This window comes from Arvicanthis niloticus, chromosome 26 (assembly GCF_011762505.2).
Source record: "Arvicanthis niloticus isolate mArvNil1 chromosome 26, mArvNil1.pat.X, whole genome shotgun sequence".
Lineage (NCBI taxonomy): Eukaryota > Metazoa > Chordata > Mammalia > Rodentia > Muridae > Arvicanthis > Arvicanthis niloticus.
Window position 1 is genome coordinate 19,097,399 of NC_133434.1, and position 23,349 is coordinate 19,120,747.

The following is a 23,349-nucleotide window of genomic DNA, read 5'->3' on the forward strand; positions in this document are numbered from 1 at the left end:
TTAGAGAACAATTCTGTATCCTCTATGATAGAGGAGACATGGATGAAACTCTTGTTGATGGGAATAAAGTGAAATACTCCAAACCCAATAGTACACATCCATAGCATCTTACCCAGTCTGCCTTTCCCTCTTCTGCTCTTGTGCGTCAGTGCATGGCGGGGCCCTGGGGAAAGCATGGGCGTGGGGCTGTTCATTTAGTTGAGTGTTGGATTGTCCGTGTTACTTGAACCGAAGAGTAAGGAAGTTACAAATGCTGTAATGGGTGCTGAGGCATTTCTAATGATTTCCCATCTGGTTCCCTCAGGTACAGAACCATGGTATTTCTACTTAATCAATGGATTTCTGAATTTCAATGTTGCCTTTGCTTTGGCTCTTCTGGTCTTGCCACTGACTCTTCTTATGGAGTACCTGCTGCAAAGATTCCACGGTGAGTGGCATAAGATACAGTTGGTTTTGGGGAGGAGAAAGCAAGCAGCAGGTTGTATAGTAAGTGGAAAATCTGCTTATTGTAGTTTCCATTTTCTCTCTGTGGAAATGATTGAATGACTGAGATTCCAGGCTGCATTTATAGATTATATGAACCCATGTTAAGGTTTGGTTAATTGTTTGAATTCAATAAGATGGAGCTTTGTAGCCTCTTAGGCAGTGGTTCACAACCTGTGGCTCACAGCCCCTTTTGGGGATTACAGATATGTTGGGCATATCAGATATTTACATTATGATCTATAGCTAGCAGAATTACAGTTATGAAGTAGCAGTGAAAATAATTTTATGGTTGGCGTCATCAGAACATGAAGAGCTGTATTAAAGGGTCGCAGCATTAGGAAGGCTGAGGACCACTTAAAGGAAGGAGGTCAGTGTGGTTATGCTGTCACTGGGGAAGCAGAGATATTTGAACAAAGCTCAGGAGAGCAGCCTGACCTGGGTCTCACAGCTGCTGTTTTCTCAAGTCATGGAGCTGGGTGTCTGGTACCTGCCCCTTGGAAGGCACATCTGAGCACAAATTCCTGAGAGACTTGGGAAGACTTAGCTGTCAGCATCTCAGCTGGGTCTGACACCCATGATTGATCTTCCTTCTCACCCGCTCAGCTGCTTTTGCTAGTGGTTTAGAAGGCACAGACTGTCTAGACAGTGAGGGGAGCTTCACTCCTTTAAAAAGATTTAGACAATGATTTGTGGGGGTGGGGAGAAGGAGGGAGTGGGAGGGAAAGGAGGGAGGGATGTGTAGTACACATGTGGAAGTCAGAGGACAACTTTGGGGAGCAGGATCTGGGGATTGAATTTAGCTTGTCAAGCTTATATGTCAGTGCAAATCTCGTTACCCACTGAGCCATCTCACTGCCAAGGTCAGGAGAGTAAACTTGAACCTGGGGAGCTAATAAATCAGACACTAAGAGGCCTGTCATGCTATAGACATAATGAACAGCAGGGGGTGCTGTGTATCCATCTTTGTCAGCATTCTGTGTGCACCTCTCACTGTCAACGATGGTCCTGTATTTGCTGTCCGCCTGCCTGCCTGCCTGCCTGCCTGCCTGCCTGCCTGCCTGCCTGCCTGCCTTCCTTCCTTCCTTCCTTCCTTCCTTCCTTCCTTCCTTCCTTCCTTCCTTCCTTCCTTCCTTCCTTTCTTCCAGATTCTTTAAGTACATGTTAGTTCCAGTTTTGTGATTCAGAGTAGATGCATATTATAGAGAAAGAGAAGACATGGCCAGGAAACTTCCTTTTAGATTATTTTTATCTTTGCTCTAGAACAGTGTCACTGAGTGTGGTGACACTCCTGCAATCCTAGCACTCAAGAAAATAAGGGTTTGGAAGTCTATTTGGACAGCAAAACAAAATGTAGCAGACTGGATTGGGGCCTGACAAAGGGTTGAAGAATTGAACTTTTTCCCCGCCCCCTTTATCCATGCCTGGTTTAACAAACCCACTGGTGTGTGGATAAAAGGATTGCTCAAAAAGAGTGGGTTTGGCTAGTTAAAGGAGTCGTTAGTGCTAGTGTGGGACACATTACAGACAACATGCTTACCCAGCTAGGATTTGTTAGGCTCTCTTATCCATTAACTGTACTCTCCCTTGTGCTTTAACCAGATCTAGCATGTCTGCCTTTCTCTAAGCTCTAGACTTCTTGGAAGAACTCAAGGAGTGTGTTTCTTTCTGTTTGGTATCTCCAGACTATTAGAATGAGGGTAGATTCCTAAGCTGAGACATGTTGTGGGATGTCCTAGGACATAGTATCACGTCTAAATAAAAAAGAATTGAAATGAAATATATTTTTTTCTTATGTGATGATGGAATTTTTTTTTTTTTTTTTTGGTCTTGCAGTTCAGAATTTAGGACACCCGTATTGGCTTACCTTGGCGCCAATGTATATTTGGTTTATAATTTTCTTCATCCAGCCTCACAAAGAGGAGCGATTTCTTTTCCCAGTGTATCCACTCATATGTCTCTGTGGTGCTGTTGCTCTTTCTGCACTTCAGGTGAGTGTCAGGGAAACATTTAAAGTAAGTCATTGGATGCCAGGTGTTGGACTCACATTAATAATGCCACACTTGAGAGGCAGAGCAGGAGGATTACAGACTACCCTGAGCTACAGAGTATGAGCCTGTCTTGAAAAGCCAAAAAGAAAAAAAATAAATAAGTGAAACTTTACGTACTAACAAAAACATGCACATCATTTTCCTCTGACACTAGAGTTTATTCTTGGCAAGTTGGCCACCTGAGCTGACCTGTGGACAGCACTGAAGAAGTTGGCTTTGCTCCTTGAATTTGGAGTGGGTACCACACCAAGTGTCTGCAAATGCTGAGACCCTTCTCACATTGTTCTGCTTCTGCCTCCCCAGTGTTTCTGTGGTGGTGTGTGACTGTGTTTATTGTTTCAATGATGGTGTGCAGCTGTGGATATTGTTTCTGTGATGATATATGGCTATGGATATTGTCCTTGGGATGCTATGTATCTTCTTTATGAATACAGTTGCCTTTCCTTCTAGAAATGTTACCACTTTGTGTTTCAACGCTATCGCCTGGAGCATTACACTGTGACATCCAGCTGGCTGGCACTGGGAACTGTTGGCCTGTTTGGGCTCTTGTCGCTCTCCCGCTCTGTGGCTCTGTTCAGAGGTAGATGTACTGGGAGGGTCCCACCCACACTCACAGAGAGCTTGCTTCACCATAGGGTTCACTCGTGCCATGGAGTTGGCTTATGCTGGGAAAAGGCTGTTCCCAAAGGGAAGTCACTATGACTTGATAATGAGTGGGATGTGACCTCGGTACCTCAGGACTCTGTTTCTTTTTCATGTCACAACACATGTTCCCTCCAATAGCACTAACCCACACACACACACACCTTTTGTTTTGTTTTTGTTTTAAAACATTTTATGTGTATAGATAGATATTTGGTCTGAATGTATAGGCACCACATGGGTACCTGATGCCTGTGGAGGTCAGAAGATGGCGTTGGATTTCCTGGAACTGGAATTACAGACAATTGTGAGCTGCCGTGTGGGTGCTGAGAATTGAACCTGGAACCTCTGGAAGAGGAATCAATGCTTTTAACTGCTGAGCCATCAGTCCAGCCTCTTTCCCTTCTTTAAAATAGCAGCTGCTAATGCCATGAAGCCTGAATATGTGATGAGATTAGAACTCAGTTCTTATGGTTACATATTTCCTATTAATCACTATTGGAGTCATAATACTAAAACATGCCCAAAGAATAGAAAATTTAGAGGGTAAATATATAGAAAGAACAAGAAAGCAAATTATACTTGGCAAAATAAAGTTTCCACTGTGGTGGTAGAGCACGCGGCCCACCGCGCTGCTGTGGCCTTCACACTTGAAATTTCATGTAGGGGATATTAACATGAATTAAAAGCTAGAACCTTTTCTTTGGTTTTTATGAACTCTTCTCCCTTTTAGGATATCATGGGCCCCTTGATTTATATCCAGAATTTTACAGAATTGCCACAGACCCAACGATCCACACTGTCCCAGAAGGCAGGCCTGTGAATGTTTGTGTGGGGAAAGAATGGTATCGATTTCCCAGTAGCTTCCTTCTGCCTGACAAGTAAGTTGTCCTTTCATTCATAGTGTTTGTGTGTGTGTGTGTCAGAAGTGTATGTGTGGAAGACGTGTGTGTGTGTGCACATTCATGTGTGCATGTGCATAAAAGAGTGAGATGGCCATCGACTCTCCTCCTCTCTCATTCTCTGCCTGTTGGAGGCAGTTGCTCCCTGAGTAAAACTGGAGCTCTTGGAGCTTGCGGCCTTCTTGGTTTTTTTGTTTGTTTGTTTGTTTGTTTGTTTGTTTGTTTTTTGTTTCTGGTTTTGTTTTGCTTTGTTTTTCCAGCTAGGCTAGAAGTCAAGAAGTGTGGGGAGGGACCCTCCTGATCTGCCTGCCTCAGTGCTGGGTACAGTGTGCATGGGATGCCTGATGTGTTAGCATGGGTGCTGGCGTCTGAACTCTGACCTCGAGCTTGCTCAGCTAGCTCTCTTACCCACTCAGCCGCCTCTCCAGTCTCTAAGTCTCAGCATCTTAGTTAGTTAGTTCTAAAGATAGTCTTATTTTTTTGCATGCATGAATGTTTTGCTTGTGTGTACATAATGTGTACCACAAGCATGCCTGGTGCCCAAGGAAGCCAGAATAGAGAGCATCAGATCCTTTGAGACTGGAGTTAAAGATGGTTGTTGGCATCCATGTCAGTGCTGAGAACTGAAGTCAGATTCAGTGCAGGAATAGCAAAGTACTCTTAACTTCTGAGCCATCTTTCCTGACAATTTACATCAAGAAGTAGCAATTCTATGGCAAGACTGTTAGAGTTTATTTGTTTTTGAGGATTTATTTTTTTTATTTTGAGGTATATATGTGGTGTGTGTGTTTGGGCATGTGCCCATGTGTAAGTGTGGGGGCTGTAGAGCAGCTTTGGTTGGTGTTCCTCAGCAAGTCTGCCCTGGTATTTGAGACAAGGTCTCTCATGACCCAGAACTTCCCAATTACACTAGGCTGGCTGGTTAGGTTTGTGGTTTGCACTTCTAGTCACAGGCATCTAAGGACTTGTGAAAGAAGTTTGTTTGTCCTTAGGCTTCTGTGTGTGCGTGTGTGTGTGCGTGTGTGAGTGAGTCAGTGAGTGTGCTTGCTCTTTGCTGCTTTTATTTGTTTTTGAGACAAGATCTCGAATATGTAGCCCTGGCTGGCTGGCCTGGAACTTGCTGCATAGATCAGGCTGGTCTTTAACTTACAGAGATCCACCTGCCTCTGCCTCCAAATCCTGGGATTAAAGCTATGCACCTCCGTGCCCAACTCTATCTTATTTTTTGAGACAGGGTCTTGATGTACCTGGAGCTCAGGGTTTTAACTAGCAAGCCTTCTAGAATCTTTCTGTGTGTCCTCTCTGCTGTGCTGGGGTTAGCGGTGCCATGCCCGACTTTTATTTGGGTGTTGGAGATCCGATCTTAGGTCTTCACGTTTGCATAGCAAGTACTTTTTCCAAGCACATCTTCTTAAGAGCAGATATCTGTCGTTCTACAGTTGATATTAAGCCACTTCAAACAGTGTGGCATAGAGGCCCTGGCAAGAAGAATGGACCTAGAAAAGATCATTTTCCATTCGACAGTAAATTTGCACATCAATTTATGTCAGCAGTAGGGAGGGCTGTGATTAAGGTGTACCAGCATTCTGGGTTAGACATGACGATAGCAACCCCAGGCTTCTGTGGCTTTCCTATTTGGCCTGTTTAGGAGAAAAAGAAGTCAGGTAAGATGAGTGATGTTGCTTATTCTGTAGCCCTCACCTGGAAATAGGCGTCTCCTTATCTGTTTTTTTTTTTTAACATAAAGATTTTACATAGATTTAACATAAAGATTTAACATAAAGATTTCATTAACGTGAAACCTGTCTGTCAAATATTGACCTTGCCTTTGCCTTTTATATCTGAGATAGTTCCATAGCTGAAAGGCTTTTTGAGGATTATCTAGACGAAAAGTCTTCTAGTGTTTTCCTGGTGGATGTCCTATTACTGTTGTCTCTGCACCTGAGTTGGGGAGTTAGTGGCATTCTGACCCTCGTTCAGTGGTGGGCTGTCTGTTTGCAAGTTTTCAAGCTGAGACTTGAGTAAAGGGATTGAGAGACTTTTAGTTGTAAATTTCTTGGTGGCTTCAGACTGACTTGTGACCTCTGCTCCTACCCACTGACTGAAGTTCTAGCAGAAATCATGTTTTCTTCAAGTGAAATGTTTTTCTGGTGATCTGGGGTAAAGGGTTATGTGTTAAGCAACATGTCCACCATGTGTTCTTTTCATTCTTCTCCTTTGTGTCTCTGACAGTTGGCAGCTTCAGTTCATTCCATCCGAGTTCAGAGGTCAGCTACCAAAGCCTTTCGCAGAGGGACCACTGGCCACTAGGATTGTTCCCACTCACATGAATGACCAGAACCAAGAGGAGCCTTCCAGATATGTAAGGACTGCCAATCTTCTCTTGCTGCTGCCTAGAGAAATGTTCACCCCAGATCTCTAGGCATTGTTACATTGTAGCATTGACCAAAGGAGTGTCTCAGAAAGTGATTTCTGAGGGTGAGAGATGAAATGTGTGCATGGAGAGAGTGGATGGCATCCATCTCTTTACAAATTACTCTTTTAAATGTCTATGGAAAGCATACAATTCTGTTAACTGAGAAAGTTGTGAGGGGGTGGGCTTCTCTCATGAGAGAGTCTTGAGCTATCTTTCTGAGTACATTGAAACTCACATCTTTCCTTGTTCTGTTGAAATACTTGGTGGTGGAGTTCTAAGTGACCAGGTTACCTTTGACCTCCCTTTTGCTCTGTTGTGCTTTTAGCACAGGAACACCCAGAAAGCTTGTTCTCATAGTGAGGCCCATAGAGCAACCTCTGTCAGTGCCATGATCTTCTGCCTTCACACACTCCAGAGTGCTGTGAATTATTGGGCTCTTTTGAAAGATAATACTTTTGACATTTGATACTGGTGGGATCTCTAATGTTAGAAAGTGAGAGCTGACCTTCGAGGTGGCTCAGTGGGAAAGCCGAGTGCCGTGCTCTGTGGTGCCATGTGAGTGCATGCACCCCCTGACATGCACGTAAAAGTGAACAAGCATTACAGTGAGTAATAAAGAACACTCTCTTTCTTCTTAATAGACGGTAAAAGACCGCTTGGCAAAACAGTTGGAAAGCATTATTTTTGGGCAACCTATTATTAAGTAGGTAATAGCTTAGATGTCTCTATTTAATTTAGGTTCTCTTGTGTCGTGTACCCAAGATACACATAATGAGACCTGTCCTTGACTTCTGAAGCAGACTGCTGTCACATCAGGCTGTGTGTTGCCCAGTTCAGGGTGGTTAGGCTTTCTCTTGTGTGAGCATCCTGGTCTATGCAGTGCTGGGAGTCGGATCTAGGCTCTGCATGTTCTGGGCCTGGGCTCTGCCAGCTGAGCACCATCTCCAGAATGCCTTTTATTTAGCATAGTGTCTGCTATTTAGGCTTTTCTCACAAGTGCTCTGACTAAGGATCCCTTACAGAAAGCTGCAGTTGGCTGGAATCTTTCTCCTTGTTTACTGTAACCATTCCCTACCCTAGTTCTTCGTTTCAGTCTGTCCATGCTCGATGTCTTTTCCTTATCAGTCTTCGATTGTGTTGGCGACCATGCCCGAGGTACTGGTCTCCCACCTCATGCTATCAGAATTCTCTTCAAATATGAAGTGAACATGTGCATCCCTGTTTAGCAGGCTTTCTGTTAAGAGCATGAAACATTTGTCTGCACAGCCAGTTACCAACCTTTACTTTGTCTGCTTGTTTCTGGTTTGTTTGTTACATTTTGTCTTCCTGAGGTGCGTGAGTGCTGTGAGGTGGGAGACTGTCCCTCCCTTCTGTGTTTAGCACACTACATAGATAGGGTTATAAACCTGGTAGTTAGCCTGATGGTGTTCTTCTAGGGATTACGATTAGTGTTGCTCTCTCTCTCTGTGTGTGTGTGTGTGTGTGTGTCTGTCTGTCTGTCTGTCTGTCTGTCTGTCTGATTTTTGAGACAGGGTTTCACTATTATGTCATTCTGATTGTCTTGAAACTCTATGTAGGCCAGGCTGGTCTTGAACTCAGACCCGCCTGCCTTTTGAGTGCAGCATCTACAGGCCTGTGTCATCATGCTTGGCCTTTTGCCAGTTCCTTTTCTAGCATTCCCCTGTGGGCCTATGAAACTCTGGATACACTATAATGTTTTTGTACACACATCTGTGATAAAGTTTAATTTACAAATGAGGCACATTAAGAGTTCAACAACAGCTGGGCATTGTGGTGCACACCTTCTTCAGTCGTAGCACTAGGCAAAGACAAGGCAGATTTCTGAGTTCGAGGCCAACCTGGCCTACAGAGTGAGTTTCAGGACAGCCAGAGCTGCATAGTGAAACCCTGTCTTGAAAAACCATCCCCCCTAAAGTAGAAAAATTGTAATAGTACACTATAGTAAAAATGAGTATATTTTCTCAAAATATTTTACTGTACTATAAATTTTAATTGAAAACCTCTCACCGCTAAAGTATAAAAATTATAATAGTACACTATAATAAAGATGTGAGTATATTTTCTCAAAATATTTTACTGTGCTATAAATTTTAATAGCCTAAGATTAGACATTTTTTCTTTTCTCAGTTGAGAATTTGCTTTTTTTACTTAAATCTTTTGTGGCTTCTTTGCCACATCCAGGTTATCATCACCGTTTGCTTTGTGCTTCAGAGCCACCCTGAGTAACGTTAGAGTTACTTGAGTACGAGCACTGATGTGCTGTGATAGTAGATCTGATAACCAAGGTGCTGCTGGGAGATTAATGGGCAGGTGTATACAGTTGGAGATACTGGACACAAACGTGACTTGTGCTCAGTGGGGCTGTCAGATCTCATCGTGGTAGATGGCTTAGTTTGGGTTTTATTGCTGTGAAGAGAGACCGTGACCATGGCTACTCTTATAAAGGAAGACATTTAATTGGGGCTGCCTTTCAGTTTCAGAGGTTTAATCGATTATCATCATGGCAGGACATGGCATCATGCAGAGAGACATGGCTGGAAAAGGAGCTGAGAGCTCTGTATCTGGACTGGCATGCAGCAGAAAATAGTTAAGACACACTTCTTCCAACAGGGCCACACCTCCTAATAGTGTCACTTCCTGTGGGATTATGGGGTCCATTTTTTATTCAAACTGCCACAGCAGACTTCATTATGATACTTATTAGTGTGCAGCTGAACACTTTATGAGTTGTTTATTTCTGGAATATTCTGTTAATGAAGGTTATTGAAACCATGAAAATGAGACTTTAGATGAGGAAGGGAATGGGTTAGCAATCTGGGTCATGAACCTCGTCATCCTTGGGATAATAATGGTGAGGGAAAGCTGGATAGGAAATATATAGCAGTTGATTTTGGTTAGATCATATTTTCATAGTTTCTGCTATCAGACATTAAATGCTACATATGATTAAGTGACTCTGCATTAGCTTCACCCTAGAGGGGAAGGTTTTCATAGTGCCAGTAGGAGTCACTAAAATGCTGGCTATTTAAGGCAAGGACAGGAAAGCTCACGAATCTTCTGGGTGCTTGGTTCCAGCCCTGAGCTTATCCATGTTCCTATAGTTGAGAGTTTCCCATGAACCCCTTTGTGTTATAGCCTCAGCTGGTTCTCATGTGTGCTAGGCAAAGTGCCTTCCACAGCCAGTCTGTGCTCTTTAGACCTTTGAAAATTTGTAGGAACCTTTTTGATGGCTTATTGTTGATTCCATGTGAGTAGAACTAGAGATTCATCTCTTGGAGCTAGCTACTTAAAGAGAGATTTGTTTTCCTGACAATAAAAACAACATATATTCATTGTGTAAAATAATGACAGCCACGGCCAAGAAAAAAAGTTTTTTTGTTGCCCAGATATAACCACCATTACTGTTTTAGTGGGTTTTTTTTTCTTTTACCCTTTAAAGCTTTTATCTTTTGTTTATTGGAGGTCAGAGGACTTTGTGAGATTGATGCTCTCCTTCCTTTCCGTGGGTCTGGCGCTAAGGTCTGGAGCTTAAGCTCATGTGGTCAGGTTTGTAGAGCAAGCCCTTTACTTGCTGAGCAGTCTTGGCTAGATCTGTCTCTTTCCCTTTTTTCTATATGTATTTTCATTTATATAGCAACAAAATATCACTTATTTTTAAGGGGTTTGGTCATATTTAATTATTTAAGAAATGGTGGCAGAATTCTGAGTGTAACAGCCTAATTGGTGGAGGCACACGCTTTCCCTCACCCATGCGTGTACCTTTGGTAGCAGCCACAGGTCATAGAATGACACAGCACCATTCTGCCACCCATCTTTGCAAAACATGCTAACTATGAGTGTGTTTGTTTCCTTTACATTTTTTTTAAAAAGATTTCTTTATTTTATGTATATGAGTACACTGTCACTGTCTTCAGACACACCAGAAGAGTGTATCAGATCTCATTACAGATGGTTATGAGCCACCATGTGGTTGCTGGGAATTAAACTCAGGACCTCTGGAAGAACAGTCAGTGCTCTTAACCACTGAGCCATCTCTCCAGCCCTGCTTTACATTTTTTATATCACTATTGAACTTATTTTCTATTTGTATGTGTCCATACAGAGGTCAGAGACCGACTTTTGAGGGTTGGTGCTCTCCTTTCAGCATGTGGGTCTTGGGTATCAAGCTCAGCCATCACACTTGCCAACAAGATGGCTTCTTTACTGATAGTGTTGGCCCTTGTTTGCATTTTTGAGACAGGGTCTTGCTGTGTATCCCAGCCTGGCCTTGAACTCAGAATGTCAGGGTTATAGGAGTGCATCACAGCTGGCAGCAAGGGGCTTGTCTACTGGTGGCTCACTGGCTCTTGTGACAGGTTTTAGTCTGCCCACAGTCCAAGAAAAATGGTTCCGTCCCTCTCTATGTCTATCTTCATAGAAACTAGGGGAAGTGGACCGTTCCTGCTATTTCACTGTTTCCCCGGCCTCAGTTTATTAGGAATTAGGGGTTTGTGATAATGCTGTGGTTTCTAGTACACTGTCACAATTGTGTAGCAGAAATAATTGTTTTTGCCTTAAGTGGCCTTAGTGGGTCATGTCCAGATTTCAAATAGAAACTAGATCTGAGGTTTTTGTTTGTTTGTTTGTTTGTTTTTTGTTTTTTGTTTTTTTGTTTTTCGAGACAGGGTTTCTCTGTGTAGTTTTGGCTGTCCTGGAACTCACTAGACCAGGCTGACCTTGAACTCAGAAATCCTCCTGCCTCTGCCTCCCAAGTGCTGGGATTAAAGGCATGAGCCACCACCGCCCGGCTAGATCTGAGTTTAAAAGACACATTCACTGCTGCCTTTCTTGACAAATTCAGCTTTTGTATTCACTATTTCAAAGCAAATGATAACTCTGGCTCTTAAGCATAGACTCTTGTTTTAGACTTGTCCAGACAATGGCCAGGCATTGGTGAGGACAGCTGTTGAGGGTGAAGCATAGAGAAAAATGTTTTTCTCTGACTTTGATTTGATGTGTTGCTCATGTGTTGTCTTAGCAAGAAATAAATTGGTCAATAAACAGTTTTCCCCATAACCAGTTGAGACAGTTCTGTTATAAGATGGTGTAGAATAGCTAAGTGTCATTGTGAAGTAAAACCCACAAAATTGATGGGGAGTGGGATTAGGGCCACAATACTTAAAACACTTAGTTAAACAATCCTTGTCTAGCATCTACAGGGCCCTGAGTTCGATCCCAGCACTGGACAGTGACACATCTTGGCAACTTGGAATGGGGAGGCAAGAGGGTTAGCTCAGGATCATCCTTGGCTACCTAGCACATTTAAGGTCAACCTGGGATGTATGAGACCCTGTCTCAGAAAGAAAGAAAAAGAGAGGGGAGGACGGTAAGGGAGGGAGGGAGATGGAGGTGGGGGGAAGGAAAGAAGGGAGGAAGGAAAGAAGGAAGGAGAGAAGGAAAAAAGGAAAGAAAGAAGAAACGTGATCGGATCCAGTAAAGACGTAGTGCAGGTTTGTTTGCTGGGTGTCTACAGGCCACATGTGTGGTAGCAGGTATGGTACTTGACTGTAAGGTCGAGATGGCATCTGTGCAGCAGTGAGGGGTCCTGTGAGGGCTGCCACAGCACCAGAGGTGCATCAGCAAGTGGCTCATCACCCATAGCTCAGGGGCTGGAGATGGGTAATTACATGGTGTGTGCACTGATTGATTGGTTTAACAACATGCAGATTTTTTGCATTTACTTAGGACTTCTCATGCATAAGCAAATCTAATAATCAAATTATGCTCAAAATATTCCTCATTATTTTCATTGTTTTGGTATGAATTTATATTTTCAAAATGAGTATGAAAAGAGAAGCACTATACTGGCGAGATGACTCAGAGGGTAAAGGTACTTAGCACTGAGCATAATAACCCCAGGACCATTTCTAGACCCACATGATGGAAGGAGATGACTGACCCCTGCAGATGTCCTCTCTGAACACACACACTCTTTCCCTCTCAATGAATAAATAAATGTGTCCATCTGTCTGTCCATCCATATATACATCCATATATACATCCATCCTTACATATATCCATGTATATATATGTATACGTGTGCATACAGCTATACATACATACATACATGATTGCAAAAAAGTTAAAAACAAACTGAGCAGCACTGTTGTGGAGTCACAATTTCCCCGACTTTTTTTTTTTCTTTTTCTTTTTCTTTTTTTTTTTTTTTTTTTTTCTGTAGACAGTAACTGGGTTTGGAAGGAAGCTTAAGGTATGGAGTCCACGCTCTTTCATTTTGTGAGTGAAGGAACTGAGGCTCAGGGTCGTTGTGACGTGACTTGGGTTAGTCCTAGAGAAGATGTTTGGCTTCAGGATTCCCCCATGTTCTCACACCTCCTACGTGGTGTTTGATGCCGTGATGAAGCATGCTTTGATAGAGTGCAACGCACAATCCCCCATGTTCTCACACCTCCTACGTGGGTGTTTGATGCAGTGACGAAGCATGCTTTGATAAAGTGCGACGCACAAGCATAAGCAGCTGAGCAGTACTTTTCAATCTTTCATTTTCTGAAGCTCCTTTTTCCTTTGTCCCAGGTACTTGTAGCTGATACTATATTTATCAATAAACAGAAATAATCAGGATCCTTCTTCCTCTCTTTCTCTCAGCATTTCTGCTGATCTTCCTGGATCCTTACTTGAGGAGAAAATGAATTCCCCTGTTGGTTTCCTGGCTGATTGTTACCATTCTTGGTCATCAAAGTAGGTGGACTCAAAGTAGCTGTTTTTATGCTGTATGAGATTGGAAGGTACTAAAAACCTATTTGAACAGCATTCAAAATACTCCAGAATTATTTCCGTACTATCCATGCTATTGACGTCTAAAAAATTGATGTTTTGATCATTTGGAATGATTGGGTGAATTTTTACCCGTTTATATTTTTTGCAGTGTGGTAAATTTTTGCTCGTGTATTTAAAAATATTAGTCAGCAAATATGTAGTTAGCAAGGCAAATACATACTGAACAAGGCTGTGTGTGGGACAGAAAAACTGTAGCCAGTCTGTGCCTGGCTTTAAAGTTTAGCCAGAGCCGTCTCGATGAGGAAGTGAGGGCTTGAGCAGTGGAGTCGCTCAGCAGTGGGGAACGTGACATGTGCACGGCCCTTGATTCCCTCCCTGGTACCGCTCTTCAGTAGAAACAGAAGGAAGTCACAGAAGACATATCTCTCCCTGAGCCGACTCTTCCGACTCAGTCTTTCATTTTCAGTCTGGTGTTGTTAGTTTGAATATTCTTTCTTCCTTTTGATTGGTTTGGCTCATGGCTGTCCATCTTCCCTTTGCCGAGAATCACCTCTGTTTTGTTGGTCCTTTCTGTTCGTTTCCTTTTTCATTAATTTTAGGTCTGATATTCTCTCGTGTACTGATTTTGGATTTGGCCTGTTACTTTCTGGAAACATTCAGTTGTATTGTGAAACTACTTTATTTGTTATTTCTCTGTGTTTTTTTTTTTTAATATAAGTGCCTGTGGCTGTCAAATTTTCTCTTAGAATTGCCTTTGCTGTATCTTTCATTTTTCTGAGAAGAGGTGCTTTTGTTTCAATTTGATCTTAGGAATTTTAAGATTCCCTTCCAGTGCTGCTGATGGAGCAGTCAGTAGTCTTATCCACATGTGAAGGCTGAGAACTCAGTAGTGAGTGGTCTGGTAAGGTAGGCTCAGGGGCGCAATAGTGCACAGATGTTATAATGGTAACCAACCACTGTCTACTTGACTCACAGACCATTTCACAAGACAGCTCATGCCTGGGGCTGGTCGTGGGACCTAGGGGAGAGCCTACTGCTCTTATTGTGCTGTGTGAGCACAGTGTTAAACTGAGTCTAATGACTTACACTATATTCAGATAGTGCACCTCTCACCCTTTATTGGAGTTTTTGTTTTTGTTTTTTTCTTTCAGCAGTAGCTATCCTGGAACTTGCTCAGTAGACCAGGCTGGCCTCTGTAACTGGACTTTTTGGGCTACTTTGTTGGGTTCTTTTATCTACTACTGTTCTCCACCCCAATCCTTTCCTACCCCCCAACATTAGGTAAGTGAGAAGAAAAAAAAAAGGTTAGAGGGGAAAGGGGGCATAGATCACTTTAAACTACTACCTGCTGATTAGAGGTGTCAGGTTAGAGCGATCCAGCAAACAAGCAATATCAAAAGCAGCAAATGCAGCAGCAGGGACCAGCAGCAGTGGGGACAGCATTTATATCCTCTTAAGAGTCCCCAGAATTCCAAACATAAACTATCTGCAGCTGGCAAAAATTATGCTCCTCCTAGAGCACAAGACAAATCATAGTCAGCCACTGTGGACAATCTGAAGCAGCCCCATATCCCATACCTAGAATTAAAACAATAACATAATTGCATATCATAACTGGGTTTTTGAAGAAACCACAATTCTCACTACAAACTCAAACTCAGAGTCTGCTTTTCTTTGGATTTTTTTCCTTTTATATATTGAAGTCCCCCTCCTCTCTGTTTCTTTGCTGACTTTCTCATCTAGTTCTTGAATTTACTTTTATTTATGTCTTCTTTGAAGTAATTGGTTACTTTAAAAATTATACTTTTGAATTCTTTGGCCAACATTTCAACCATTTTGATCTCTGGATTGGTTTCCTGGACAGTTAGGAACTTTAGGAGGAGTCATGTTGCCTTGTGTTCTCTTATTTTGTGTTATGGTTTGTCTGTTGGGGTGGATATTTACCTGCCTTTGTGAATATTCTTGCTGTGATAAGCCCCACTTCTGTCTTGGGAAGAATAAGCAGACTGCAGTTGCAATGCAAATCTCTAAATTAAAACAAATGAGATACTTTATATAATAAAAACAGTAAAAACTATGCCCCAGTAAGGACTATAAAGAGAAGAGCCAAGGTCATGAAGGGTGTAAAGTCGGAAGTGGTTGGAAAGGCTCAAAGGTAAAGTGTTAATAACAATAGAAGAGGGAGGGAGAAGCGGCAGAGCAGGAAGAATGAAAGTATGTGAGATAGAGTGAGGAGAAATAACAGTGAGGGAGGAGAAGGGAAGCTCTGCTGTGTCAGAGGCTCTTAAGATGGGTGAAGGAGCTCTGGGGGCTCTGGTTGGTTGATATTGTTGTTCTTCCTATGGGGTTGCAAACCCCTTCTCCTTCAGTTCTTCCCTAACTCCTCCATTGGGGTCCCCATGTTCAGTCCAATGGTTGGCTGTGAGCATCCACATCTGTGTTTGTCAGGCTCTGGCAGAGCCTCTTGGGGAACAGCCATACCAGGCTCCTATATCAGCAATAGTGTCTGGGTTCGGTGTCTGCAGATGGGATGGATCTCCAGGTGGGGCAGTCTCTGGATGGCCTTTCCTTCAGTCTTTGCTCCACTCTTTGTCCCTGTATTTCCTTTTGATAGGAAGAATTCTGGGTTAATATTTTTGAGATGGGTGGGTGGCCCCATCCCTCAATTGAGGCCTGTGCCTAATCTCTGGATTATGGTCTCTACACCAACCAGAGTACACATGGAGGGACCCATGGCTCCAGCTGCATGTGTAGCAGAGGATGGCCTTATCTGGCATCAGTGGGAGGGGAGGCCCTTGGTCCTGTGGAGACTCGATGCCCCAGTGTAGGGAAATGCTAGGTCAGTGAGGTGGGAGTGGGTAGATGGGTGGGGGAGCACCCTCATAGAAGCAGGGAGAGGGGGTGGGGCAGGGGGGTTGTGATGGGGAAACCAGAAGGAGGATAACATTTAAAATGTAAATAAATAAAATAACCAAAAAAAAAAAAAAGGATAGGTTAAGGAATTTCAGAGTCTAAGGTAAAGTACAGTGAAGTGCTCATGAGAGCAGCTTGTAAAGATGAAGTTCACCCGTGGAAGAGCTGACTGAGCACTGTCTCGGGGAATCAGTAGATGAACAGGATTGACACTTGAATGGCTAGCCCAGCAAGAAAAGCCAGAGACCTTTCTGACCTGCAGAACCCAACCATCATTTGTCAGCAAAGGCTGCCACAGAGGTTGTCTGTCTGTCATCTAACAGCTATCATTATCTATTTATCATCCACCTCCCAGTCTGTCATCTGCCAGTGAGTCTGTCGCTTATCAGTCTATCCTGTCAACAGAGGTGCAAGCCCAAAGATCTCCAAGGTGTTGCAGTGTCTCTGCCCAAACCAGGTAGTCACCAGCTCCTTTGTTAAGCTCCTTGGCTTCAGTTAGCATTGGGGAGCATGAGACCATACATTGCTTGACAGTGTCCACCCTGAAGGCAGTAGTGAGCTAATCTGCAAGGACAGTGATGGCAGAAAGTGATAAGAAGGAAATTGCCTTGACAGTTAACTCTTTGATTTCTCGGACTCTTGGTAATTTGGCATCGTCTGCATTGTAGCTGTGGGAAACGTCTAGTTTTTTCAGCTTTAATCCTGGTCTTGGATATTGTAAGACATTAGATTTCTATGTCATATTCTCTTACACTCATACAGACTTTTTCTGCAATTGCTTATTAGAGATTCTGAGTGACATTAGAGGATTAGGATCTGTGACATGGGTGGACACGCTTCTGATCCTCCCTGAACCTTGCACTGGCCCACACCAGAGATGAACGGTGTTTCTTTTCTTTTCTTCCCCCGACCCTCACAACCTGATGTGGTTTTTCTGTATATTCCTGGTTGTCCTAGAACTTGCTCTGCAGACCTGGCTGGCCTCAAACTCACAGAGATATGCCTGCCTCTACTTCCCCTGTGCTGTGATGAAACATGTGCATCACTACCACTAGGCTTAAAGTTTCTTTTCTAATAACTTTATCTTCCTTGAATGAAGAACCTGCCTGATCAGACTTAAGCCCTGCTTCTGGAAGCCTTTGTCCTGGGTTTTAGTTCTCAGCAACTATTTTCCAAGAGATAAGACAGAGAATAAGGTTAAAAAAAATATGCATTGTTATCTTGATATGGCTTTGCTTTGATTTCTTTCTAAGACCTTTACTTAGAATTTAATTTACTTGGGATTTCCTTAGGGATGACTTGATGAGTAGTAGAACCTAAGCTGACTGCTAAAAGGAAGATAATTAGTTACCATCTCCATCCACAGTAGACTGTACCAGCCAGCCTCATAATTACACCTGTGGTGTGCCTGACAGGGAAAGGTCAGACTAAAGGTTAGAGACTGCAACCACTCAGGTCTGGGCTCTGTGGGAAGGAGTCTAAGCATGAGGCCATCAGACCCTCTACCCCTTGCTAGTTCTCCTTAGTAGAGGCATGGTATTGGAAAGCCTTCAAAAAATTGCTAAATGTTCTTACAATTGCCTGGGAGCTGCAGAGTGGGTGTTCAGACAAAAAAAAAAAAAAAGTCTACTTCCTGCAATGTTTATGCAGAGGACCATTTTTAGAGAGTTATGTGGAATGGAATTGGGTCTGACGTCAATTCTCAGTGTTCTTTCTCTCCCCTGGAGGAATAGCCCATATGTAGAGACAGATGTAAGACTAAAGTCTTTTTACATATAAATAATCCTGGGAGAGAATAAGAACATTGCTTTGAGGTAGAAGTTGGAAAAGAAGAGCTTGCTGCAAGCCAGTGAAAACCAGGTTGCTCTTATATGCACTTTAAAAAAATCTTTCCTCACGTATAACCTGTAACCTAAATGTACAAAGTGTTAATATACAGTTAATTGTTATAAGAGGACATACCTGTGAAGCCATTTCCTAAGACAAGGACTAGAATGAATCCCAGACCCAGGGTTTTCCCAGTGATTCCTCTGACTGTCTCTGCATCATCGCTGAGGTAGCCTGCTGACTTTTATGGTAATAGTTTTCTTGCTTTTGTCTTTATTTAAAATTTTCTTTCCATTTATTTATTTATTTATATGTGTGCACATATGTTGCTTGTGTATATGTTTAAGGGAACACATGTGCCATGGCATACATGTGAAGATCAGAGGACAACTTAAGGGAGTCAGTTCTTTGCTTCTACTTTTGGTTCCTGGGGTCTGTTCTTAAGTCTTCAGGCTTGGTTGTAAGTACCCCCATGCACTGAGTTGTAAGTACCCCCATGCACTGAGTTGTAAGTACCCTCACGCACTGAGTTGTAAGTACCCCCACGCACTGAGTTGTAAGTACCCCCACGCACTGAGTTGTAAGTACCCCCACGCATTGAGTTGCAAGTACCCCCACGCACTGAGTTGTAAGTACCCCCACGCACTGAGTTGTAAGTACCCCCATGCACTGAGCCCTCTTGCCACCTCTACTTTGAACCTCTTTGAAATGTCCTAAAGACTCAGGGATTTCTGTTAGATATATTTTAGGTTGAATTATATGAAATTATGGTTTCCTTGGAAACCATACAAAATGGTTGGATGATAAGAAATACAGATGTTCTGTTTTGGTAGATCTATCAAGTAGTTTTCTAAAAATTTTGTAGTACCCTAATGTATAATTGTTGCTTTATATGATGGCTGAGATTTCTACTGTGATTTTTATTTTATTGTGATTTAACTTTATATTTTCTGGTTACTAGTGAAATTGAGCACTTTTTTCAGGTGTTCATTTAAAGACTTTTGAAATACCTATTAATGTGCCAAGTATTACAACTCTGAGGGGACAGGCTTCCTTCCTCAGTAGATGTGTCACAGCTCTGAGGGGAATACCTGTGTCCTTAGGACAATTAGAGAAGTTTCCAAGTAGGGCTGCCAGGAAGGGTGTCTCTGCAGTTGGAAGATGCGGGAGGGTGGCTGCTCTACTCTGATGAGAAACAGCAGGGAACTGAGCAGGAGATAGGCTTTTATAGGATTTCTTGGGCAAACCAGTTTTCCAGGGTAGCACTTTTCAGGTAGGGATTGATGGAATTTCAAGCTGAGCCCAGGGTGTAGTACCTGAGAGATAAGCCTCAGGAACGGTCAAAAATGCCCACACCTGTCAAAATGATGGCGCCTGTCAAAACACCTCAGCCTGCAGCTGTCCACAGTGGCCTCACCACCTTTCCAGCCTCCTCAAGCGGCTCAGTAGTGATGGCGCTTCACCAAAGCCTCCTGCAGCCAGGAAGTTTTCCCATCCTAACCCATGGGCTCAGTGCAGGGAAAAGAGGGTGGAAAAGGCCACCAGTCCCTGAGCTTCCCACAAAAAACCCACCGATCCCCAAGCATGAAAAACCCTCAGCTCATGACTTGAAGTTCTCACTTTGGAAATTTCATCCCTGAAAAGCCCAGCCCCCTAAGAACTCTTCTATAAGCCCTGCCCTTGTTTAACTCCCTACTGTCCAATCTGTACTTTTCTTGCCCCTCAGTCCTGTGGCTGTACTTCCTCAGTTGTACGAGCCTTGGTGTGGAGACAGTTCCATCTATGTCTCTGTCCATTCTGTTGACTTGCAGGAGAAGCGCATGATCTTGCTGTGGTGTTCTAAGGTGCAGTGCAACTGTAGTCTCCCTCAGGAGAGTCAGGGCTCCCTCACAGATTGGTACCTCTGTTACTCATTCCTTTTAGATCTCTAGGATGAGATAGAGGGAAGGGAGCAGTGGTGAGCACAAGACAGGTTTTCTAGATAAGCTGAACACTTGAATTGACTTCATAAGTGTCTGTGGGCTAGAGGGACTTGAAAACATAGACTAGCTGCAGACCACCCACAACAAGTACATGCTGTCCCCAGGAGCCTCAGTGATAGCCCGTGTGTTTGCAGAGCAGAAGAAGCACACAGCTTCTTGGCTTGGGTGCTTGTCCCTTTACTACCTTGTGGGAATTCTTAGGGTTGTAGTTGGGTCCCTAGTCTGCAGAAATCTCCACAGAGACTGATGGAGAGCTGACCCTTTCCGTTTCAGATTGACATCAGCAAATGCCATTACTTAGTGGATTTGGATACCATGAGAGAAACACCTCGGGAGCCAAACTACTCATCCAACAAAGAAGAGTGGGTCAGCCTGGCCCACAGACCATTCCTGGATGCATCTAGGTATGTCGTTCTGTTGTGAGAGATGTAAAAATGAATGCTGGAGCTGAGAATCCAGTCCCTGGCTGTCTTGAGTAACTCTTATTTCCTTTTTATTTGATTCCAAGGCATCTTACAGTTTTGTCCATGTGTACTGAGAAATTTTAAAAGTATTCTCTTCTTGAGGCCTCGGAATGCAAAGTACATTCTATTATTATCGTAATGAAAGGCTCTGAGTAGTACAGGTAGGTCTACTGTGGAAACTCAAATAAGGTTTTCATTAGTTTTGGTAATGGATTCTAACTGTCTTAACTGAGCATTCTGACACTGCTAACAAGACTAACTGTTCCTTGAGGAACTTGATGTCCATAGTTTTCAGAGTTGAAGCTCAGCAGGTACTGGGTAGGACTTATTTGATTTTATTTTGGTTGTTTGAAACAGGATCTTGCTTTGTAGCTCAGGGCTGCCATGGAATTCAATAGGTAGACCAGGCAAGTCTTGAACTTGTGGCTGTCCTCTTGCCTCAGCTTTCCAAATGCTAGACTGCAAGTGTGCTGCATCATGTCTGGCAGATCTAGTGAAGATTTTAAAATAAAGCCAGGACATGGCTGGCTCTTCTGAAGGACCTCAGAATTAGTGGTAAGAAAAATGATGGGAAGTGTGAATTGGAGGTGTGAGGGTATTTGTAAGTGTGAATTGGGGGTGTGAGGGTGTTTGTAAGTGTGAATTGGGGGTGTGAGGGTGTTTGTAAGTGTGAATTGGGGGTGTGAGGGTGTTTGTAAGTATGAATTGGAGGTGTGAGGGTGTTTGTAAATGAATTGGAGGTGTGAGGGTGTTTGTAAGTGAATTGGAGGTGTGAGAGTGTTTGTAAGTGTGAATTGGAGGTGTGAGGGTGTTTGTAAGTGTGAATTGGGGGTGTGAGGGTGTTTTTAAGTGTGAGTAGGGGGTGTGAGAGTGTTTGTAAGCTTACTGTCTGAAGGTGAATAGGGGACATAGCCAATAAGCATAAAGGAGGACATGGATTGTATGGTATATTAAGGTTCTGTAGAGGGAGAGATCCAACTGAATGCATATGTAATTATGAAAGGGCGTTGTTGAGAGCACACTTGATAGCCAGAGCACTTTGCAGTTGGTCAGCCAAGAAGAGAGAAGCTCAGAACATATATGAAACCAATGACATAATGCTTGTCCCAGGCTGAACACCTAGAAGCCCCCTAGAGAGTTGTCAGTATGACTCTTCATCGAAAGCCTGAAGCTGCTGGGGTCTGATGTCTGCAGGTGTGGCAGTACCAGCTGGTTCCTGATTCTCCCATCTTTGTCCTGTGCAGGCTTGCAGCCTACTAAATGATGATGCTCATATTCATGGCACCCCCACCCCATTTTTTTTTTTTATAATGTAAAACTTCTCTGGAAATACTCAACAGACTGTGTGCGCGTTACTAATCCAGGTGGTTCTTGGCCCAGTCAAGTTGACAGTAGGGACTAACCATTGCACACAGTCCACTAGAAGACTGTAAGTGGCTGAGGGAAAAGTGTTAAGTGTTAAGAGCAGGGCCTGACTAGATCTGAGAGGTGTACCTTTAGGGAGGTGGTCAAAGTGGGCCTTGTCTATTCCCCTGTCAAAGGACTTAAGAACTTCTAAGTTTTTGCTATTGTTTCAGTTCATGCTAGTGTAAGAAATTACTCTAGACTGAGGGGCTGAACCTGCAGACATTTTATTCCTCCTGGTTTGGAGGCTGGCAGTTTCAGGCCAGTGTGCTAGCAGTCAGATTCTGGTGTGGATCTCCGGTAGGTTTCAGATAGTGACTTCTCTTAACTAAACATGGGAAAGAGAGTAAGCCAGTTCTCTGTTCTCTTCAGGGAACTAGCCCCATTCTGGAGAGCTCTGCACATGTGGCTGAGTGACCTCTCAGAGCCGTCTTTCCACACACCATAGCACTGGGGATCAAATTAGAGTACAGGAATAAAGTTTTGAGATGAGTTTTATCATGCAGCCTTGGCTGTCCTCAAACTCAAAATTTTCCTGCCTCCATTTCCCAACTGCAGGGATTACAGATGTGAGTCACCACATCTGTTTTAACATGAACTGAGGGAATGCACACATGTAGTCTGTAATAGCAGTTGTGAGTAAACCTATTACAGATTGACCGCCTCTTATTTGAAATACTGGGGCCAAAAGTGTTTCAGATGTCATATTTTGGAATGTGTGCATACACATATTAAGATATCTTAGGGACAGAACCCAGGTCTATGCACAAAATTTGCTTTATGTTTTGTTTATATTTTATATATAGACCTTGTTGGTAATTTTTTTGTTTTGTTTTGTTTTGGTTTTTGGTTTTTCGAGACAGGGTTTCTCTGTGTAGCCCTGGCTGTCCTGGAACTCACTCTGTAGACCAGGCTGGCCTTGAACTCAGAAATCTACCTGCCTCTGCCTCCCGAGTGCTGGGATTAAAGGCGTGCGCCACCACTGCCCGGCTGTAGTTTTCTTTGTATATATTTTGTACACATGTTGAAGATTTATAAAAGTATAAGTTTTGAAAGAGTGCTAATATAAGTGGTACTGATTTTCTAAATTAAAATTCTGCTGGTTCATTGCTGATTTTTCCAAAAGTGATTGACTTTAATATGTTAATTTTTAAATTCTGTTATTTTATAGTACTTGTTAATTATTTCTAGGAAATTTTAAAAATATTTTATAACCCCAACTGTTCTTTAAAAAAATGAATGAGAAAACATGTGAGCCATGTGCTGATGAGAAGACTCTTGTTACAACTAAAAGCAGGTGACGTAGGGAAGGAAGGAATTGCTGTAGCATTGCCACCGATTTAGACGAGAGAAGAAACGCCCACAAATAAAGGCTCAGGCCATCGTGTAAGACCCACCTGCTAGAGCTTTCTGCATGGCGTAGGGGTCTGTCTATGTCTAACGTCACAGTCCCAGGCCACATGTTCC

At 43.1% G+C, this 23,349-nt stretch overlaps 1 protein-coding gene across 3 annotated transcripts in view; it reads left to right on the forward strand.

Moving 5' to 3' along the window:
* Nucleotides 1-23,349, forward strand: part of Alg9 (ALG9 alpha-1,2-mannosyltransferase) — a 60,498-nt gene that overhangs the window by 23,396 nt on the left and 13,753 nt on the right. For 2 of the 3 annotated variants that reach the window (XM_076925157.1, XM_076925158.1), the window contains exons 9-14: nucleotides 305-427; nucleotides 2,320-2,474; nucleotides 2,985-3,114; nucleotides 3,910-4,057; nucleotides 6,311-6,440; nucleotides 20,288-20,418. In XM_076925157.1, the coding sequence (XP_076781272.1) occupies nucleotides 305-427; nucleotides 2,320-2,474; nucleotides 2,985-3,114; nucleotides 3,910-4,057; nucleotides 6,311-6,440; nucleotides 20,288-20,418 (817 nt within the window). Of the gene's footprint in view, nucleotides 1-304; nucleotides 428-2,319; nucleotides 2,475-2,984; nucleotides 3,115-3,909; nucleotides 4,058-6,310; nucleotides 6,441-20,287; nucleotides 20,419-20,522; nucleotides 20,640-23,349 lie in introns of all 3 variants that reach the window. The other variant, XR_013107559.1, reaches the window with a different exon arrangement.